The sequence below is a fragment of the Heliangelus exortis genome, chromosome 1 (genome assembly GCF_036169615.1).
Source record: "Heliangelus exortis chromosome 1, bHelExo1.hap1, whole genome shotgun sequence".
Taxonomy (NCBI): Eukaryota; Metazoa; Chordata; class Aves; order Apodiformes; family Trochilidae; genus Heliangelus; species Heliangelus exortis.
In genome coordinates, this window is record NC_092422.1 from 92,842,796 (window position 1) to 92,861,071 (window position 18,276).

The 18,276-nt window shown below is 42.4% G+C and overlaps 1 protein-coding gene across 7 annotated transcripts in view; it reads left to right on the forward strand.

The window, feature by feature from the left end:
* Nucleotides 1–522: 522 nt before the first annotated feature.
* The window catches only part of GRIK1 (glutamate ionotropic receptor kainate type subunit 1), a 169,386-nt gene continuing 151,632 nt past the window's right edge, over nt 523–18,276 (forward strand). For 4 of the 7 annotated variants that reach the window (XM_071754898.1, XM_071754890.1, XM_071754912.1 and 1 more), the window contains exon 1: nt 524–862. In XM_071754898.1, coding sequence (XP_071610999.1) covers nt 724–862 — 139 coding nt within the window. In that variant the 5' untranslated portion in view covers nt 524–723. Of the gene's footprint in view, nt 863–18,276 lie in introns of all 7 variants that reach the window. The other 3 variants (XR_011728066.1, XM_071754868.1, XM_071754879.1) reach the window with 1 other exon arrangement.

An 18,276-nucleotide genomic window follows, 5' to 3' on the forward strand; every position in this document is an offset into this window, starting at 1 on the left:
GGGCTTTTTCTAAGAGCTTGAACAGACAGGACAAGGACCAATGGCTTTAAACTGGAAGAAGGTAGATTTGGGTTAGACATTAGGAAGAAATTCTTCTCTGTGAGGGTGGTGAGACACTGGCACAGGTTGCCCAGGGACGTTGTGGCTGCCCCCTCCCTGGCCGTGTGCAAGGCCAGGTTGGATGGGGCTGGGAGTCTAATGGGAGGCGTCCCTGCCCATGGCAGGGGTGTTGCAACTGGAATCTTTGAGATCCCTTCCCACGCAAGCGGTTCTGTGATTCTGTGATTCTGTGATCTCTGCCCCGTCCCTGCCCCGGGCGGGTCCGGCCGTGCGGGGATCAGCAGGACAGTTTTGCGTGCGTGTGCGACTGCATCCCCATATGCCCGGCGCCCAGCCACGCCGCCCGTCCCGGCCAGCCCCCAGACCTCTGGGCTACACCGGAGCCGCCCCGCCCCGCCCGGGGCCGCCCCGCCGGAGGAGCCGCCCCCTCCCTGCCGTCCCCTCCCCTCCCTCCGCTCCCGGCGGTGGCGGCGGGGGGCCAGGGCAGCGGGAGCCGCGGGCGGCGGCGCAGCGCGGCAGCTGCGGGAGCGCGGGCGGCGGGCGCGGAGCCCCCGCGCCATGGGCGGGCGGCGCGGAGCGGCGGCGCGCAGCCGGCCCCGCCGGGGGTAGCCGCCCGCGCTCCGCACTCGCGCAGCCCGGCATGAACTGAGGCGGGCAAGGAGGATGGCGAGCGTCCTCGGCCCGCGGTGGCCCCGGCGCCCGGCCCCGGGCTGCAGCGGCGGTGGCGGCGGGGGGCTCCTCTTCGTGATGCTCTGCGCCTGGGCCGGCCTGCCCCGGAGCGGCCAGCAAGTGCTGCGGATCGGTGAGTGCCGCCCCCCGGGCCCTATGCGTCCCGCTCCTCCGGCTCCCCTTGCCGGGGCCCAGGACTGTGTAGGGGACTTCTCTCTCCTGGGCTCTTCCCCTCCCTCCTGCCCCGGGGCACTGTGGCGAGGGCTTGCTTGTGGCGGGGCAGAGACCCCCGTAACTCCCGCTGGGCTCGGCGCAGCCCGCGGAGAGCCGGCGCTTGTGCCGGGGTTGGGGCAGGGGCTGCGGGCGGCAGCGGCGGGGATGCCCTCAGCCCGTGGTTTTGCTTAGCGGGGCATTTGTCAGGAGAGCGGAGAGCATCCCGCCCCGTTTGCTCCGCTGCCGGGCTCTGCGGGACTCCGCGGGTGCCGCTCCCGAAAGTTTGCCCCGCTGCGCGGCAGCGGGACGCGGGGAAGTTGGGTGTGAGGATCGGGGCAGAGGGGAGCAGTGATGGGAACGGGGCCAGGCCCGGGGAGAGCATTCCCGGAGCCGCTCGGGGCTGGCGGCGGCGAGGAGGCTGTCACCCATCGCGGCGGCGGGTGTGGGGAGAACCCGAACCCGGTCGAACACCGCTCTCCCCGCCGCGCAGAGGGGAAGGCAGAATGGATCCGCAACCTTAAAATGTATGCCGAAAAGTGATGAGGGGTCCTGAGTGGTATCGGAGAACAAACCAGATGTAGCATGCGATGGCAGCCTTTTAGGATGGGGGACGCGTTTGCCCTCTTTTGTTTTCTGCCTCTAACCCCTTGGGGTGGGGGGAGCTCCGGAGTCCTGGCCATAAGTGTAGCCCCAGAAAACAGGAATTTATTTTTAAGTAGAAAACTCTGCACCATGGAAACGGGGCTCAGTTCACAGGAAGCCTCTCTCCCTACAGTGGGTTTCTTGTGTCAGTCAAGTGAGACAGTGAATACAAAGTATCAAAAGAGTTAGGGGTTAGGAAAAACTGTGGAAAAGATGTAGGCAGAAGCTGCCACACTTTTGTTTCTCTGCCTATCTTTTGCTTGAAAAACGTTGAACATGAAGAGAAAAACAAGCAACCCCCCCCCTTCACACAACAATTTAAAAAAAAATGTTTATGCTACCTAGGGATATGCTTTCCTAAAAGCGTGTTCCTGTGAGAAATAAAAGATTGATGCCTTTTGACCTGACAAGTGTTAACCCTACTCAGCTTTCCTCACACGAGTGTTCCTTTAAATATCAAGTGGAAGGCTTTTCATATGCTTAGAGAGAAAGAGACACGATGTCTGAAAAACTTAAATAAATTAAGTCTGTCCAAGTGCTGAGCAAAGGCAAGGTGGAGTGTGTGTGTGAGAAAAGCCATAGGCACTCAGCACCTTGTAGGTGAAAATCTTGCAGTACAGTAATAACTTTCCATATTCAGTGTATGCTTTCTTTTTTTCTCACGGGATGCAGGTAAAGTTTGCTGTTTCTCTGCTCACCACTACGATGTGACCCTGCCCCATTTGGAGCGGAGGGGAATGTCCATGCATATACACAGAGCACATCAAACACTTGGCTTTGTGCTCTCACTGATGGGTGAATTCAGGACCAAAGAAACTCGTGGAAGCAAGTAAAGCCTGTTGGTATAACTTAGCCACATAATACAACAGAATGCTTTGGAAAGTCACAAGCATCATCAGTGCTGCTAGGCAGCCTTAACTTCCTTAGCTTTAAGGAGAATAGCCTCTGAAGGTAAAAGTAGCATGCCAGAGTTTAGACTAGGTTCCAGCAAATAAGTTTCTCTGTTAACACTTAGCTCTGTGCAGAATGAAACCTGGGGTACACAGCAGACATCAGCATCACAGTGACCCAAGCAGAGATTTAGGGTGTGCACTCCTCCCTTTGCCAACTTCCCCATTGCATAACTTGCTTTGCTGCTTCTCTTTGGTCTAGCAAGGCTCCCCAGCAATTGCCCGTGTTGCTTTTCCCTAAAATTGCTCTGAGTGGTTTGTAGACTCTTTGCTGCAAGACCTGTGCACCTCTGGTGTGGATTCACTCCTTCAGAGCATGCAGTGATCCTAGCACTGGTTAGGCTCTGTTACTTCCACCACGAAGCACACAATTATAAGTGTGACAAAACTGCTCAGCTTTCAAATACGGCAACCAACCAGACATCCAAAGAGATGCTGCTGAAGAATAAATTCTCCTTATCTCCTTATCTTACATGGTTGTGAATGCATAAAATATTAAGTGTATTCTTATTACTATGGTTATCCTGCCTATAAATTAATAAAACCGTTCTAAAATATTAATCCTTCACATCCGTTAACAGCAGCAAGTTTCTCAGTGGAATCTGTTACTTCTTAGAGGTGACAAACAGAGTTAATGGCAATAGCAGCTCCAATACTCTTTGTGGGAACATAATGAAATAATGCCAAAGCATTTCTTACAGTGAAGAAAATGCTATTAAAGCATAAGATTTTTCTTCTTCATGTTTTAGTTAATTAAAGAAAGAAAATCACTGCTCTACAATGATGCAGCTGTTTGCACCTGAATTAATACATCTGTAGTTTAATTGCATTTTCCACTGTTAGCGAGATTCTGGATTGTTATTTCTTTATTTTTTTTCTATTTTTATTTTTTTCCTTAATTACAAATGCACGGATTCTCTTGCTGGTATTTAGTTAGTTGAGAAAGGATATGTGAGCAAGAGAAATGCCAGGTATTTCTCAGCATCTAGCTAATGTTTACTTTTCTGGCCCTCTAAACAAGAAAATGAGGGGCGACAATATGACCAGTAAAACATACTCATTAAAATAAGAATAATGAATTTTGAGATAAGATAGAGTTTTTAGTCTCAGCTAATACTATAATTGAGTTTTAGTGTGTTACTGAGCATTTCTGCAATGTTCACATTTTAAAGCTTTTCCCTTGATATATGAACTAATAGAGCTGTCCAAGGAAATATCTTTGTACATTGCCCACTAGACTATATTATATAAATGTATATTAAAGTTCATGACCCTAGTATGTTTTGATTTACTACCAAGGAATTTCTAATTTTTACACCAACTCAGCCTAACCTTCTTATCTATCCTATTTGTACCACTTGTATAAAATCAGTGAACTCAAGTAACAGAAGGACAAATAAAATTGAGACAAGCAGGCACTAGGTTGCAGAAATGGCCTCCAGGAAGCTCAGCAGCAACAAATTTTGTTAGTCCCAAATGTAGAGCTTTCTAATTTCTTACTGCATGTTCTTAAAGCCATTACAACTTTTAACCAGGTTATAAGAATGCATTTAGCAATATTACATGAAAACTTATAAAATCAAGCTACACTCTGGATTAGAACTAATCAATAGTTGAGAGACTATGCAAGTTATTAACATATCACTGGACTTAATTAAAAAGACAATGTGGCAGTTTTCAACAAATACTTGTAGGAAGTAATACTTAAATGAATCTTGGAATTAAAATCTAAAATTAACAGCTCCTGAAAATGAGCAAATGAGTAAGTTTTAGGTTCCATAGAAATTGATTTAGGTAATGAAACTGATACCTTTCAGTTAGTACCAGAAGTAATTTTCAGTAATTTGTGTATTTCTGGAGTTAAATGGAATATTTAAGTACAGTTTCATACTCTGTACTCATTTGTTTCTTACTTGAGCAAAATTCCAAATGGTTTAGTAAACTATGTTTTCGAAGATGCAGGATTAGCTTCACAGTGTTTCTCTTCAGTGGAGAAATACGGATTTAAAACAGACACGTAAGCCAACCTGTCCTACAAAATATTATTTTCTAATAGGTTGAAATTTTCAGTACGAATTTCAAAAGGAGTGTCTATATTTCCCCAAGTAGGGCTAGGGTTATGAGGTTTTTTCCTGTGTGATATTACCATTCCCACACTATGAGAAAAACAAAGACAAAAGCCTAATTAATTTCACTGCAAATCTGCTACTTTTGTCAGCCTCTTTCAAGATTTTGTTTGTGAAGAGCATGATATTAATATGCATTTTAACTTCATCAGTGTAACATGGGAAAAACTTTACTAGCAAAGTCTCTATCATATTTGAATCTAACTTAAAATATTGTTTTTTGAAATGATTTCCTACTAGGTGTCTACACATTATTCTGTTCCATAATGTTCTAGGAAGTAGGACTACATTTTCTATCATTACATGATTAGGCATTGCTACCTTTTTTTTCCACCAGATCCAGAATACTCAGTGGTTTGTCATTTCACTATAATACAATTTGCTCAAATTTCCTCATTCTACACTTATCGGGGAACTGTTTCACTACAAATATTTCCAAAGGATTGCTACCAAAATGTCCAGATATCAATTTTTATTCATCTCCCTCTTCACTGAGTTTGTCAGTACTGCACAAGTGTGAGACAGCACAACATTTGCTTTGCATGCTTTAAATGCTTATTCAAGTTAAAAACACCTGATAAGAGACAGATGAGCAGCCTCAGTATATACAGGGATAATGCTTGGCTGCCTAATGTTTTGCATGGTTTCACCTTAAGTAATTAAAATAAAAATCTCTTTGTTGATTTCTTTGCGTTCTGCCATTCGGGCTTGATGATACAGGGATGGATTACTTTGGGTTTTATACCATTGTATTTCCAGGCTTTTACACCATGGAAGACATTTACCATAGTGGGTTGCTTCACTGGGGAGTGTTAAAAAGTAGTGAATCCAGTGCTCACCAGATGTAAATTGGATTCTTTGTATTGAACTATAGGGAGCTATGCAGGTTTAAATTGCCTGAAGAGCTTCCTGGACACAGTTTATATGTTGAGAATGGGAAAACTTGTGTAATTCATTTTCCAGAAAAGTGGCATTTTGTATCTCTGTTGTCAGAATATACCAACCTCCTAAATATCTGCTTTATCATGAAACAGATGAACTGTAAAGGGGCATGATAGTTTCCAAATAGTCTGTGATACTGATGGTGATGGAGGAGGCAGCCAACTGCTCAAGACTGTATTAAAACCACTGAGCTTGAGTTGCTCCTGTCCATGATGCCTTGTCAACGGGTGGTTGGTGGAGAACAGCAAAGAAAAGGTCCTGAGACCAGAAAAATTAAACCTGCAGGAAGCAAAGCTGAATTTGCCTAGCTTGGACAAGAGCTAGAATGGTTCAGACAATAGTGAGGAAGAGAAAAACATTTTAAAAATACATTATGAATGTATGTTAGTCCTGCATGTCACGTTTTGGGAGATATGCATTTAACTATGACAAAATTCACGTCGCTACCTTGGTGAAAAGATGGGTTATAGGAAAATGAAATGGGAGGTAATTCAGGGCATTGATATCTGTGCTGTAGCTTTTTATTATTTTCTCTTAACTTATGCAAGATGCATCCTAATGTGCCCCTATGCAAAACAGATCCATAGTGCTGCAGTGAGCTCCAGGTGGGTAGATAAATAGGACATCATGCTGTGGTATAGCAAGGCTTCAAACGCATTTATGTAACACATGTGCTACAGTTCGGAGAGTTAAGGTTTTGGTAAAATACAGAATGAAATCTTAAACACAAGAGCATTGAGGAAATTTTGCCAAAGGATAAGAATTTTTCATCAAGTATTTGTAATTCAAAATGGTCGATACTTAACCCAGCATTTTTTCAATTAACAATTCATGGCCAGTACAGTGATTATTGTACAAGGAATAATCCTTCTAAATAAAATAAATTTTATTTGAATTCCCTTTCCTGCTTAATAGCTGATTTGTAGTGTTCAGATGTAAGAGTTTTGGTTTTTTTTAATTCCTGCAACTTTCCCATAATGTCTAATTTCACTTATTCAGAGGACATTTGCCCCTTGCTGTAACTATAAGCTCCTCCATGTGGCCCTGACTTGAACATTTTCCATTCAGTTTGCAAGCACAGTCTCAATATTGTTTTTTCATTACAGTCTGTTTTGTATATCCTTGTCTGTAATAAAGCTTAAATCCCGCTCCCCCCCACCCCAACATTTAAAACAACTGCCTCTAATCCTCTTTTCTCAGAAAGACTTGATTTGACCAACTAGACTATAGATTGTACTGCAGTAAAAGAAAAAAAAATCCTCTCCAAGAACTGATTAGTTTTACTCCACAGCTTTGGATCTGTAACCCGCAAGCCCACTACGTCCTAGTTTTTGGTTGACTTTAGATTTTAGTTCGCAGTAATGATTTTACAATTTTGGGAAAGCTTTGCTGTGGGAATGTTATTACCCTCCCCTCTTTATCTGTTGAAGGTGTTACAGTATTATCTAGAAAAGGATTAACTTTCCAATGATGAATTTACTTTCACTGACCAAAATAAAAATTTGAAATTAAAACTGTTACTTTATTCCAAATAGACATCTTTTTCATTTTAGCTAGAGCAGTGAATATCTGAGAGGGCTATTAAGTATCTTTTCTTCTCTCTCCCTCCTCTCCCCCCCCCATTCCTGTGACAGTGCAGAAGGTTCCTTGTGTTTTATCTCTACAGCTTCACCTGTACCACGACATTAAATTAGGGAGGCACAGACACAGAGAAATGTGAATCATTTATAAGGCCCAGCAGTATGGGCAAACAGAAGAGGCCTCGAAGACTCAGTTTGGAGCTTCTTTTGTTTTGTTGGGTCCGTCAGGCTCTTTACAATTACACCTTCTAGTTTGGGTTTTTTTTTCCTTCATCCTTTCAGACTGCATCACCACAAGTTTAAAAGAGGAGCATTACACATTCTGTTAGCACTGAAGTTGTTCCCACATTCTGCCATCAGATCTGCACATGCAACCTTGGCCTGTTTCTAGGAAAATTATGTTTACAGCACATGGATTCTGGCTGGGGTTCAAGACCAGCCGTCCTTCCTTCCATATTGCTAAATGGCATGGAGCAATGGTGCAATGCTGAGTAGGTGGAAGTGACAGTCAGAGTTCAGCAGTGCTTCCAGAAATATGAGAGAGGACTTGTTTTGAGTGAGCAAATGTGCAAAACTCATTGTTCTACCTACACATGAAGGAGCAGAGAAGCTTCCCACAGCCATGGTGTCCAAGAAAAACCTCCGTTAGATGCCTTATCACAGATGCTGAGGCTTTGCTTTGGCTCTCAGATGGAGAAGGAGCAGAGCTCTCCCTGAATTCAGTGGTATACCACTGAGACCTTAAAATAACTGTGATTTTGCATGTTTTCCTTCAGAGAGAGAAAAAAGCCCCCAACAAACAAACCAACAAACTAAAACCAATAACAGTCCAACATTTTATTTTTTTTTTTTTAAGATGTAGGAAGAGCCATTCACTACACTGTAAGTAATACAGGCTTTTAAGTTCTAAATATTTTGAACTAAATAAGCAGAAAAAAACGTTACTGTATGCTGTGGATCAAAGGGTTTGGAAAAAAAAATCTGTTTTAAAAGAACATTATGTAGCTATAAAAAAAAGAAGAAATGTTTGAAAATATGAGTGTATTCTCCCCTTCCCCTGGGATAAGTGATGGATTAGAGTCCTGCCAGGATGTTTATATGCCCCTCACTGCCACTCACTTCTACTAAAGATCACCTCCCCTTTCCTTCCCAGGGAGAGAGGTGTCATTTATGTCCTCAGCATGCAAGCCAGCCCCCCAGGTGCGTAATTAGGCTTGCTTAATCTGCCACTGCTGTTTCTGCAGTTAATGACAGTCTGTGTGTCAGCCTAACATATCCTAAGTATTACTTTAGTTGCTTATTTCTTTAATGCAAAGCATCTTTTACCTAAGAACTTTGGCCTTTGTGGACCATAAAAGCATGCCCAGAAATCAGTAGGTTTCTAACTCTCTGAGTTCTAACAGCAAACAAGAGCAGCCCACACATCTGGGCTTACAGCAGTGTCTCTGAACAGGTAAATCAAATTATGATACTTCTCTTTATGACCCTTGCCTCTTTATAGCTTTGCCTAGCTATAGTAACACTACTACTATCTATTGTAGTGCAGCAGAACAACTAAAAAATTAGCAACTACTTTTAATTGTGCTATCTTTAGGGGAAGCTGGGTTATAGAAATTGAGTTAGCATAATTCTGCAAGACACTACTTGGAAGAAAAGCTGATGTACCTTGTGTTCGTGGATCAAATAATTAGAAGGCAAATTCATGGAAATTGGTGCTTTTGAGGTCTACCATGTGATGAAATGTATTGAATTTGTTTCCTTATTGCTTTGTTGCAAGTAGTGTGAACTGTGTCATATTTCAACAAGAATTGTAATGAACAATAACAGAGCTCAGAGTATTTCATAAAGCACATACAATTAGTTTTACTTTAGGACTGGGGAAGCCGAGGCCTGAGAACTGATGTGTTTTGTTGGCAAACTTGTGGCAAATCTGGGAGACACTCCAGGTCTCTCGAAAGCCATCACCCCAGACCTCTGCCCACCAGATCACAACTTTGACATTCCTTATAATTTGTAGATTAGGTGAAAATTTGCCTAGATTCTTTGTAAATTAGTAGTATCAAGTGCCAAGTGTTGCTACTACAAAGGCCTATTTATGTTTAGCTAAACGATCTATACGTAGTTTGCACACTCCTGGAGGTGCAGAGCAAAGCAGAAAACCCTGAAGATTTTTCCTGACTCTGGAGGGCTCTCTGAAGAAGCAAAGCATGTGCCTTCCTCTACCAATTTGGGTGGCTGGCAAATTTTTATGTGTTATATCTGACCTTAGCCAGAAGACCCTCAGAGGCCACCAATATCCATGGCCCTTGGAAATATCTTTTTACTGCTCAGATTTTTTCTGTGCGGAAGGTGCTTCCAGATTCTTGTCAGATCATCGGTGGTGTTCTGCTAAAAATCAGACATGGGAAGTCTTAGCTAGGGATACAGAAGAGTTTCAGTTTTTCCATCCCATTTTGACACTCCCATGGATTATACCACTGTGGCACACAGACTGTCTGTAACTAAACATGTTTTGAATACAAAAACACTTTGTTATTTCTGCCCTTTCTAGAAAACATTTATGTACATTGGTAAGGTAGTAAAGTGTTTTACTGGGCTGTAACTCCCAGGTGAATACCAAAACATGTGGGAATTGGCCCGACTTCTTCTCTTGTATAATGTTTATTTCAGCACTGGGTTTCCCCCTTTGTCCCCAAGAAAGGGTATAAGCAGTTGGAAAGATGCTTTCCCCTAAAGCCATGCTAGCTAGGAATTAACTTTGGTTTAAATAATTATAGATCTCTGTATTTCACTGTCTCAGTCTCATCCTTGACAAAGATGTGGAGAACTGAAAATTACATGCACTGGGATGTAAACATCCAAAGGAAAAAAATCCAGAAAACACAACTTTTGCTTTCACAAAAATAATCTTTTCTCTGCTTATATTCAAGAAAAATACAAGAGAAGCCAAAGCCATTTTAATCCTCCTTCCTGTGGTGCAGATGACTTTTTCCCAAATGTCTTGGGGGCCCTGTGCCAACGCAGTCATTTCTGTAAAGGTTATGAATAGAAAGCTCAGGCCTGACAGAATGTGAAAAGTAGCTTGCGTGAGATAGTTACTTCATTTTTGAGGAACTGCAAATTAATCCTGATTTCTCTGGAATGGTCCCAAGAGATTAATCGCAAGACATCTGAGTCCATATCAAGCTTAGAGGCTCCCATTCAGCAGTCAGAGGAGAGGAGGCCAGGCTACTGCAGCAACAGGATGACATATGTAAAACTCTATTTGATTATGTCAGTATCACAGAGAAAGCTGTTTAAAAGTTAGGTCAGGTTTTTTAGCTGGGCTATACTTTTCCAGAGACTGTCAGTCACTGTTAGATTGGCCAATGAGTCAAAATGCACGCTGAATAACTTCAGTAGTCTCATGAGGATACCAAGTTAGATGTCCACATAACATATTATAGTAATAAGTTATTAAGAAGTATTAAAGGAACTACTAGTAAGTCACTTAAGAATTCATCCCTGTAATCTGGAGATAAATAAAATTGCAACTTCTGATTAAAGTATTTTCATGTTTTGTTCTTGAATGCTTTTATTCATTTTAGAATTCAGAAAGAGTGTAGGAAATTACTTAAAAATCAAACAGATGTCTTTGATAGTCTGTTGGAATGGAAGATGAATGAGTAAGTGTTTTGTGCAGGGAGCAAGAAGGACATAGGGTCACTGCTGTTCTATTTTCCTTTATTATTGTTCAAATGCATTTTGTATGATAAACCACTCTCATGCTAAACAAAATGGCTTTGTTAATAGAATACTATATCCCCAACTTATTCATCCATACTTAAAAATATTAAATGCAAAAGACTATAGTAAAAGAGTGCAGTAAATGAGGCAGAAATCCTTAAGAATAATGTAAGTAGTTAGGTAACAAGAGCTGGGATTTTGAAGTTACTCAGTCAAAATTAGTTTGATATTTTCTGGGCTTTTCCTTTTTAATTTTACATATTTATAGAATAAGGTTTTGTATAATTATCTATCACTGTAAAGACTAATCAGAAATGCCAATAATGTTCCCCTCATGCACTATGGGTGCAGCAAAAATTGCTAGGTCAATACAGGATGGAGACATGTGCCACCCATCACCAGTACATGTCACTGATCTCCCTATGGATGTGTCTTTAGAGAGAAGGATGAGATGCCTTCTGCTGGTGTTGTTTCAGAGGTGGTGGCAGCACAGCAAAGGAGCAGTGTAGACTCTGGGATCAAGGCACCAAAACAGCCAAGAGAGTGTTATAAGCACCTAAAGACAAGGTAGCACAGTTGGATAGTGTCTGGAGTCCTTTCTTACTGACAGCTGCTGCAAGATCTTACTGACAATGCTTAAAAAAGATGATGTGGAACTCCCTTCTGGGAAAGCTCTTTTGTCTTTGCTGGGCTGAAGCCCTTTTAGTGCCTATCTCATCAGCCAGCATGAACCATGCCAGCCTCATAGGTCTGATTTGGATGGTCCAAGTTTCAGATCTGTTGCCTGGTGAAGGGCCATGGAAACTCCAAGTACAGTGACAGGATGGTGGCCTGCAGCAGTCGTGACAGTGCTGACAGGGGAGCCTGGCTTGTCTGAAACAGAATTGCTAGGACAAGCCAACATGGGCTGTTCTTCTTGTGACATGTTACACAGTGAACTACTGTGATCTTTACATCAATGTGCTGTTGCCTTCACTGGAGCTCCCACTACTAATTGCCAAGTAGTCCAGAAAGGAGACGTGCAACATTCCCTGCTTCTCCATTTGGAAGACGCTTGGTGAAAATCTCCCAGAGGATGCACAGCACACTCTTGTCCTTATCATGGGTTCCCTAAGCCTGGTGACAGGGATCTGGGCAGAGGGAGCTTGCTGCAGAGAAGGGCTTAATATTCAGTGTGTATAAGCCAGCAGGGGGAGGATGACTTTGAAATGAGATCTGTCTCAATGAGACTGTGACTACACTGAGCTTCACCAGGGGTGGCTTTGCCAGCCTGTGATCTAGCTCTAAGCCACTGCAGTGGTGGTGTTGGGGTGGCTTCAGCACTGACCCGCAGGTTGGTGCTGCACACAAAGCCCCACAGGGCAGAGCAGGCACCATCAGATGTGAAGTTCAGTGTGAATGTAAGTAAGGATTTTGTCCACAAAGCCAAAGGAGTCCAGGGTTGTAAGGAAGCTGGATGTCAATGCAACTCAATGCATTGAGTGGATTGCTTCTCTGTGCAGCAGCCTTTAAGCTTTGTAGCCTTGACCCATCTGCTTCTGCTTCCCCTCTCTAGGAGCTTGGTGATGGTCAGCTCACTCTAGCCATGTCCTCTAGAGTAGGATTTGATCCTGCCACCGAGGCCATTTTCAGAATTTCCATGTAAGAATGATGTCTTTCTTCTTGCTATTTCTGATCCAACAACTTGTATACAAAAAGCTTGTTATTCTTCCAAAGCTGCTTCCTTTCAGCTATACCAAACCACCCCAAAAACTTATCAGCGGGGCACTGCAGCTGAAGTCTAATATGAACTGATGCCTTTCTGACTGTAACTATCTTGAAAATTTTCATTTCACATCCAAATTGTTTACTTATCTGCCAGAAACATATGTTAAGAGAAGTTAAGGCTCTGTTGCCCAAGGTGTATTTTAATATGGGGGAAGAACTGCTTCAGATATTCCACATTGCATCTGCTATCTGGTGCTGTAAATTATAAAGCTGCTCCACTGAACTGAAGGAAGATTAAATTTTTTAACACTGTTTTCTGAAGAATGTAGATTTTTCTCTTTGAAATGAAGAATCAGTCCTGCATCAATGTGACTCACTGCATACTTTGCTGCCCAAGCTTTTCTTTTTTCTATTAGGGTACCAGGCTGTTCCCTGAGGACCATGTCCTGTTGTTGATCCATGTACTGACATTAAAAAGCATCTGCAGATGGAGTGAGTGTGGGATGTGTCCTGAACAGCAAGTGGTCTGGGAAACTGTAATCCTTATGCTCTCATCTTGAAATTAGAACTGATATGAAGGAAAACCAGCAAGAAACATTTATCTTCTCGTCTGCATAGACCTTTTCTAGTAGATGCCCAACGTACATATGATACACAGACTTTTTTTTTAAAAAAAATCCCTTTCAGCATCCAAATGAAGTATTTATGCACTGCTGTTTTACTTATTTGCATTCCTCTATTAGGCTGAATTCCTGGTTTACAGCTCTCTTCTCTTTACTCTCCCAATGTGGGGATATCTCATATATGTTTGTTTCCTTCTGTGCTTAACCCAAGTCCCTAGGAGGAAGCTGAGTGGATGCCTCCTTTAAAGCAGCACAGTACCAATAGGATCAAGTGTTGCAAGCAGTTCTGTTGTCTCTTCAAAAAGATGAATTTAGTCCTGTTTCCTCTTATGAATTGTCAATGAATGTGTGCACACATTCACGTAAAAACTAGGCATTACAGCTGCCCAGAAGACTGGCTGCTTGCTCCAAATTGCAAGGTGACTCTATGATACAAACACTTGGGGCCAGAGCAACCAAGGTGAGAAAAGCAGCAGCAATGGGCTTCCCCAGAGCCTCTTCTCTGTGTCATACTCACTGCCTTCATAGGGAGAGCAGAGGGAGAGACATGGTGGCATGGCTTCTCATTTTCAGCCCCCGTGGAGTTGCCCTCCCCACCTTTTGGTAGCAGTGCATGGGGTTGCAACAGGATCTCCTTCCCTCTAAGGAGAAGCCAGTGGTGGCCAGTATGCCCAGGGCTGCCACAGACAGTGTTTTTCCTGGGTGAGTGGGTTAAGGTCACGTCCACCTTAGAATCATAGAATCACAGAATCATCTGGGCTGGAAGGGACCTCAGAGACCATCAAGTCCAACCCTTGATCCACTCCCACTGCAGTTACCAGACCATGGCACTGAGTGCCACATCCAGTCTCTTTTTAAATATCTCCAGGGACGGAGAATCCACTACTTCCCTGGGCAGTCCATTCCAATGCTTGATCACCCTCTCAGTAAAGAATTTAATCCTAATATCCAACCTAAACCTCCCTTGGCAGAGCTTAAGTCCATGCCCTCTTGTCTTACTGATGGCTGCCTGGGAGAAGAGACCGACCCCCCCCTGGCTACCCCCTCCTTTCAGGGAGTTGTAGAGAGTGATGAGGTCTCCCCTGAGCCTCCTCTTCTCCAGACTGAACACCCCCAGCTCCCTCAGCCTCACCTCATAGGACTTGTGCTGGATCCCTTCACAGCCTCCTTGCTCTTCTCTGGACCTGCTCCAGGACCTCAATCTCCTTCCTGAACTGAGGGGCCCAGAACTGGACACAGGACTTGAGGTGTGGCTTCACCAGGGCTGAGTACAGGGGAAGAATCTTGTCAGATTCTCCATCAGCTCAGGGTGTTCAGTGTACATCTCAGCCTTTTCAGGAGCACTGGAGTTAGCACAAAATCAGAGGAGGAGAAGGGAAGTGTTTTCTACTAATTAGATGGCTATATGCTTTGTGTCCTCTGGTTCTTTGCTTTAAATGGGAACATTTGTGTGTGTAAGCAGATTAGTTCTGTGTTAATCAGGGTGTGTCATATCCCATTTTATGTAGGCAAAAGTCCAGTTTTCTGTAACATATTGAAATAACACAGCAAGATAATGAGAAAGTGTGATGACACTTGTCCTTTTTAAATCTGGTGTAATTAATATGGCAACTACTGTTTTAAGATGACTTGTGTACTAATTTAGTTATACAAATCTGTAAGTGATAAGATCCCTCCTTTTCTTTCTCTTACAAAGGTAGCTGCAGGAGTACATTGTATAAATCTTTGTCTTGAGTATTTCTGTGGATGCTAAATTGCTATTATAGATTGTAAGTAAACAGGTGAATCTTGTTTCTGGGCAGTTGTACTTAACCTTAGCATTTTCTTCCCTGAGAAAAAATTCATCAGAGCCAGTCTTGATCTGTATTCTGGGTTACATATTGTTTTACAAGTATCAGACTTTAGAAATAATGCTTATGACTTACTGAACCTGCTTCCAGAAACAAACACAGGCTGCCTGGTACTGAGTGGTGAGGGGAAAGGTGTGAGGAACAGCCCTGCCAACACCCACGTGAGGGAAAGAGGAGGGGAGAAGCTGCTCCTGATGCCCCAGGATGATGTGGTGGAGCAGCCATGGAGGACTTCAAGGTTGGATATGGATGAGCATGATGTTATGGAGAGCCCACAGTGGGGCAGGTTCATCCTGGAAGATTTCAGCCCATGGAGAAGACTCATGCAGAGGGAACAGTGGCAGAAAGGAGCTGCTATGGACTGGCCACATCCTCCCATTCCTTGTCATCCCTGTCCTGCTCAGGGGGAAGAGGTAGAGGAGATGGGAATGCAGCTGAACCTGGGGTAAGGGAGAAATGTGCTTTGTAATTTGTTTCTCACTATCCAAATCTATTTTAGATGGCAATAAATGAAATTAATTTTCACTGAGCTAAGTCTGTTATGCCCATTACAGTAATTGTTAAGCAGTCTCTCTGTCTTTTCCTTGACCCATGAGCTTTTTAATCTTAGTTTTCTCACTCTATCTTTGTTGAGGAGGGGGAGGGACAGAGTGTCTGGGGTGGGGGTCTGGCAGCAAGCCAACTCAACTTACCACAACCAGGCTGTGGAAAAAGTGAGAAGTATTATTTCTATGGATCTATTTTGGAATTGCTCATTTTTAGCAACTTCTAGTAAAAATGTTGTGAAGCTACTTCTCTCCAGTGGCTTTTAGTTGCTGTTGTAAAGGCTGGAGTTTCTTAGGTGGGAGACTGGGCTGCTCAGTGGTGCTGGATAACTATGCATTTGCAGAGTTAGAAACAAGATTTTCAAACAATTTAAAATACTAAGATAGTTTGAAAGATGCAGCTCAAACTTTGCTGGGGAGCTTTAATTAATGCTAGAATTCCTGGCTTTTGTATTTGCAACGCAGCTGTTTTCAATGCCAAGGGCACATTGTACTACAATTCTTAGAATGATGCAACAATTCATGGTATTTTATAATGAAGTATAATTTATATTAGTAAAGTCTCTTCATTGATTATTTGACCCCCAAATAATCCCAAATGCACAGGAAAAATCTGAATGTAGTTGCTGCTCATGCCAAATTGACAGGTTTTATATCTTATCACTGCTGAATCAATTCATATTGGCGAATTAACAAGAATCAAAAAAGCATTTTGAAAGGAATATACAACATATTTAAATGCATATTTTACAATTTTAATACACAGAAGTCTGTTCCTTCATTACTCTTCCAAGTTAAAACAGAGTTAGGTGGGATACAAAGATGTGATGGTCAGCTGTACTTCCAATTTAACCCTTTGAAATCAAGACTTATAATTAAAATGTTGATTCCTGCTAAGTAAAGTAGTGCTGATAAGGTCCTTCAGAATGCATTATCTATAAAAGGCTGAAGGAAGTGGGAACAGACTTTTTTAAAGATTCAAAACTCAATTCTTCTTGCACAGTGATCAGTTTTAATGAACTTCATTAGCAACAGGTAAAGCCTAATGATTACACATACAGCTTCTCCAGGAAGTTTAACTGATGTGAGCTTTAAACTGCAGAACTTCTTTGAAAACCAAGCCCTTGCTTTTACCTTTAGAGAAACCTTACAGTTCTTACAGAAAATTTGTAACAAAATGGGGTACAAAATCATCTCTTTTGAATCTCTGTCCTTTGTTTTAAGTGTCAGGCCACTTTTCTCAAGAAGAAAAGAAAAAAACCAAGAACCCAAAGACTACTTCAACTCTGCCTCTCTCAGAGTGAATGGAGATCCAGCAGTTTATAGTGATGAGGTTCTAGCAAGTATATTATTCTGACAGAAAAGAACAATTGGGCAATTTACTGTGGCTCATCCAAACTGCAAATGAAGGATCTGGATTCTGATAGTTTGAGGCAATCAATGTTAGAAGGGCTCCTCCTACTTCCTTTATCTTCAGCTGCTGATTTTCTGTAGGTTTCACTTTTGTGAAAAATTTCCTTCTCTGCTCTAGCTGTTCTCACCAAAGCCAAGGAAAGAATGCCAAAATTCACTAGTTTGTTGTAAGAATAGATGATATCAGGTGTAAGTTATTCCAACTTCTGATGGTGCTGGAAGCAGGTTTGAATAAGAGGAGAGAAGGAATGTCTTCTAGCCACAGAGTCTAGAAATAACATTATTATTTACAAACAGTCACGTTGTTGGAGCTAGCACAGCAAACACTAAAAGCATAAACCTTTATTTATATATCAGAATGTCTTATTAGAAAAGAATCTTCCCTTGCTTTGTGCAGCTTAGCACAGAGCTTCTGATTCAGTACACGAATATATCAAATAAGGTCAAGTATGATACAATTTTGGTGTCACACTGAATTCATGGTAGAGCTAATATTGTTACAGTCCTGTTGTGACTGTCATAAAGCTGTCACATATTCAATAGGGTGATTCATGAAAGAGACAGAAGAATCGATGGAGATAGAAATAGGTAATGCAATAACAGCATCCATCTCATCATAATTTTGCTTGTATTTTACTGAGTAACCTGATTAAAAGGGTCATATTTAAATGTAGACTGGCAAAACTGCTTATAAAAATGAAAGGGAGAGAGAAGGCACCCAAACTGGTGAGCCTTGCAGGTAAGCCAAGGTGTAATACATCAATCTTCACAGGGGACATGGGCTCCCTCACTGGCAGTGAGCTCCTTCTGTGAAGGGTGGCAGGATGCAGCCCCCATCAGTTGTGAAACCTGCTCTCAACTGGACATCTGCAAGCAGCCTGGCACATTTCTATTTTATGAGAGCAAAAGTGATATTAAAAGACCCCAGATGATACGCTACAAAGTTAAAAATCTCTTTGTAGTCACACCTGGGGTGTTGCAGGGGTCTCTGGGTCCCTATGGCTGGTGATTCTGCCTGAATATTTTGAGGACATTCTAATAAAGTTGGTGGGATTCTGCAGGAGTGCATTCTGCATTTTATGATGGATTACCTTCTGCTCTTCATGATGTGCTTAGTGGACTCTGGAGTGTGTTACTCAAAGAAAGACAGCTATGAACATGTAAAACAGCATTAAAACCTAGTTATAATTTATATTATAATTATAATTTTTATAATTTATATTATAATTT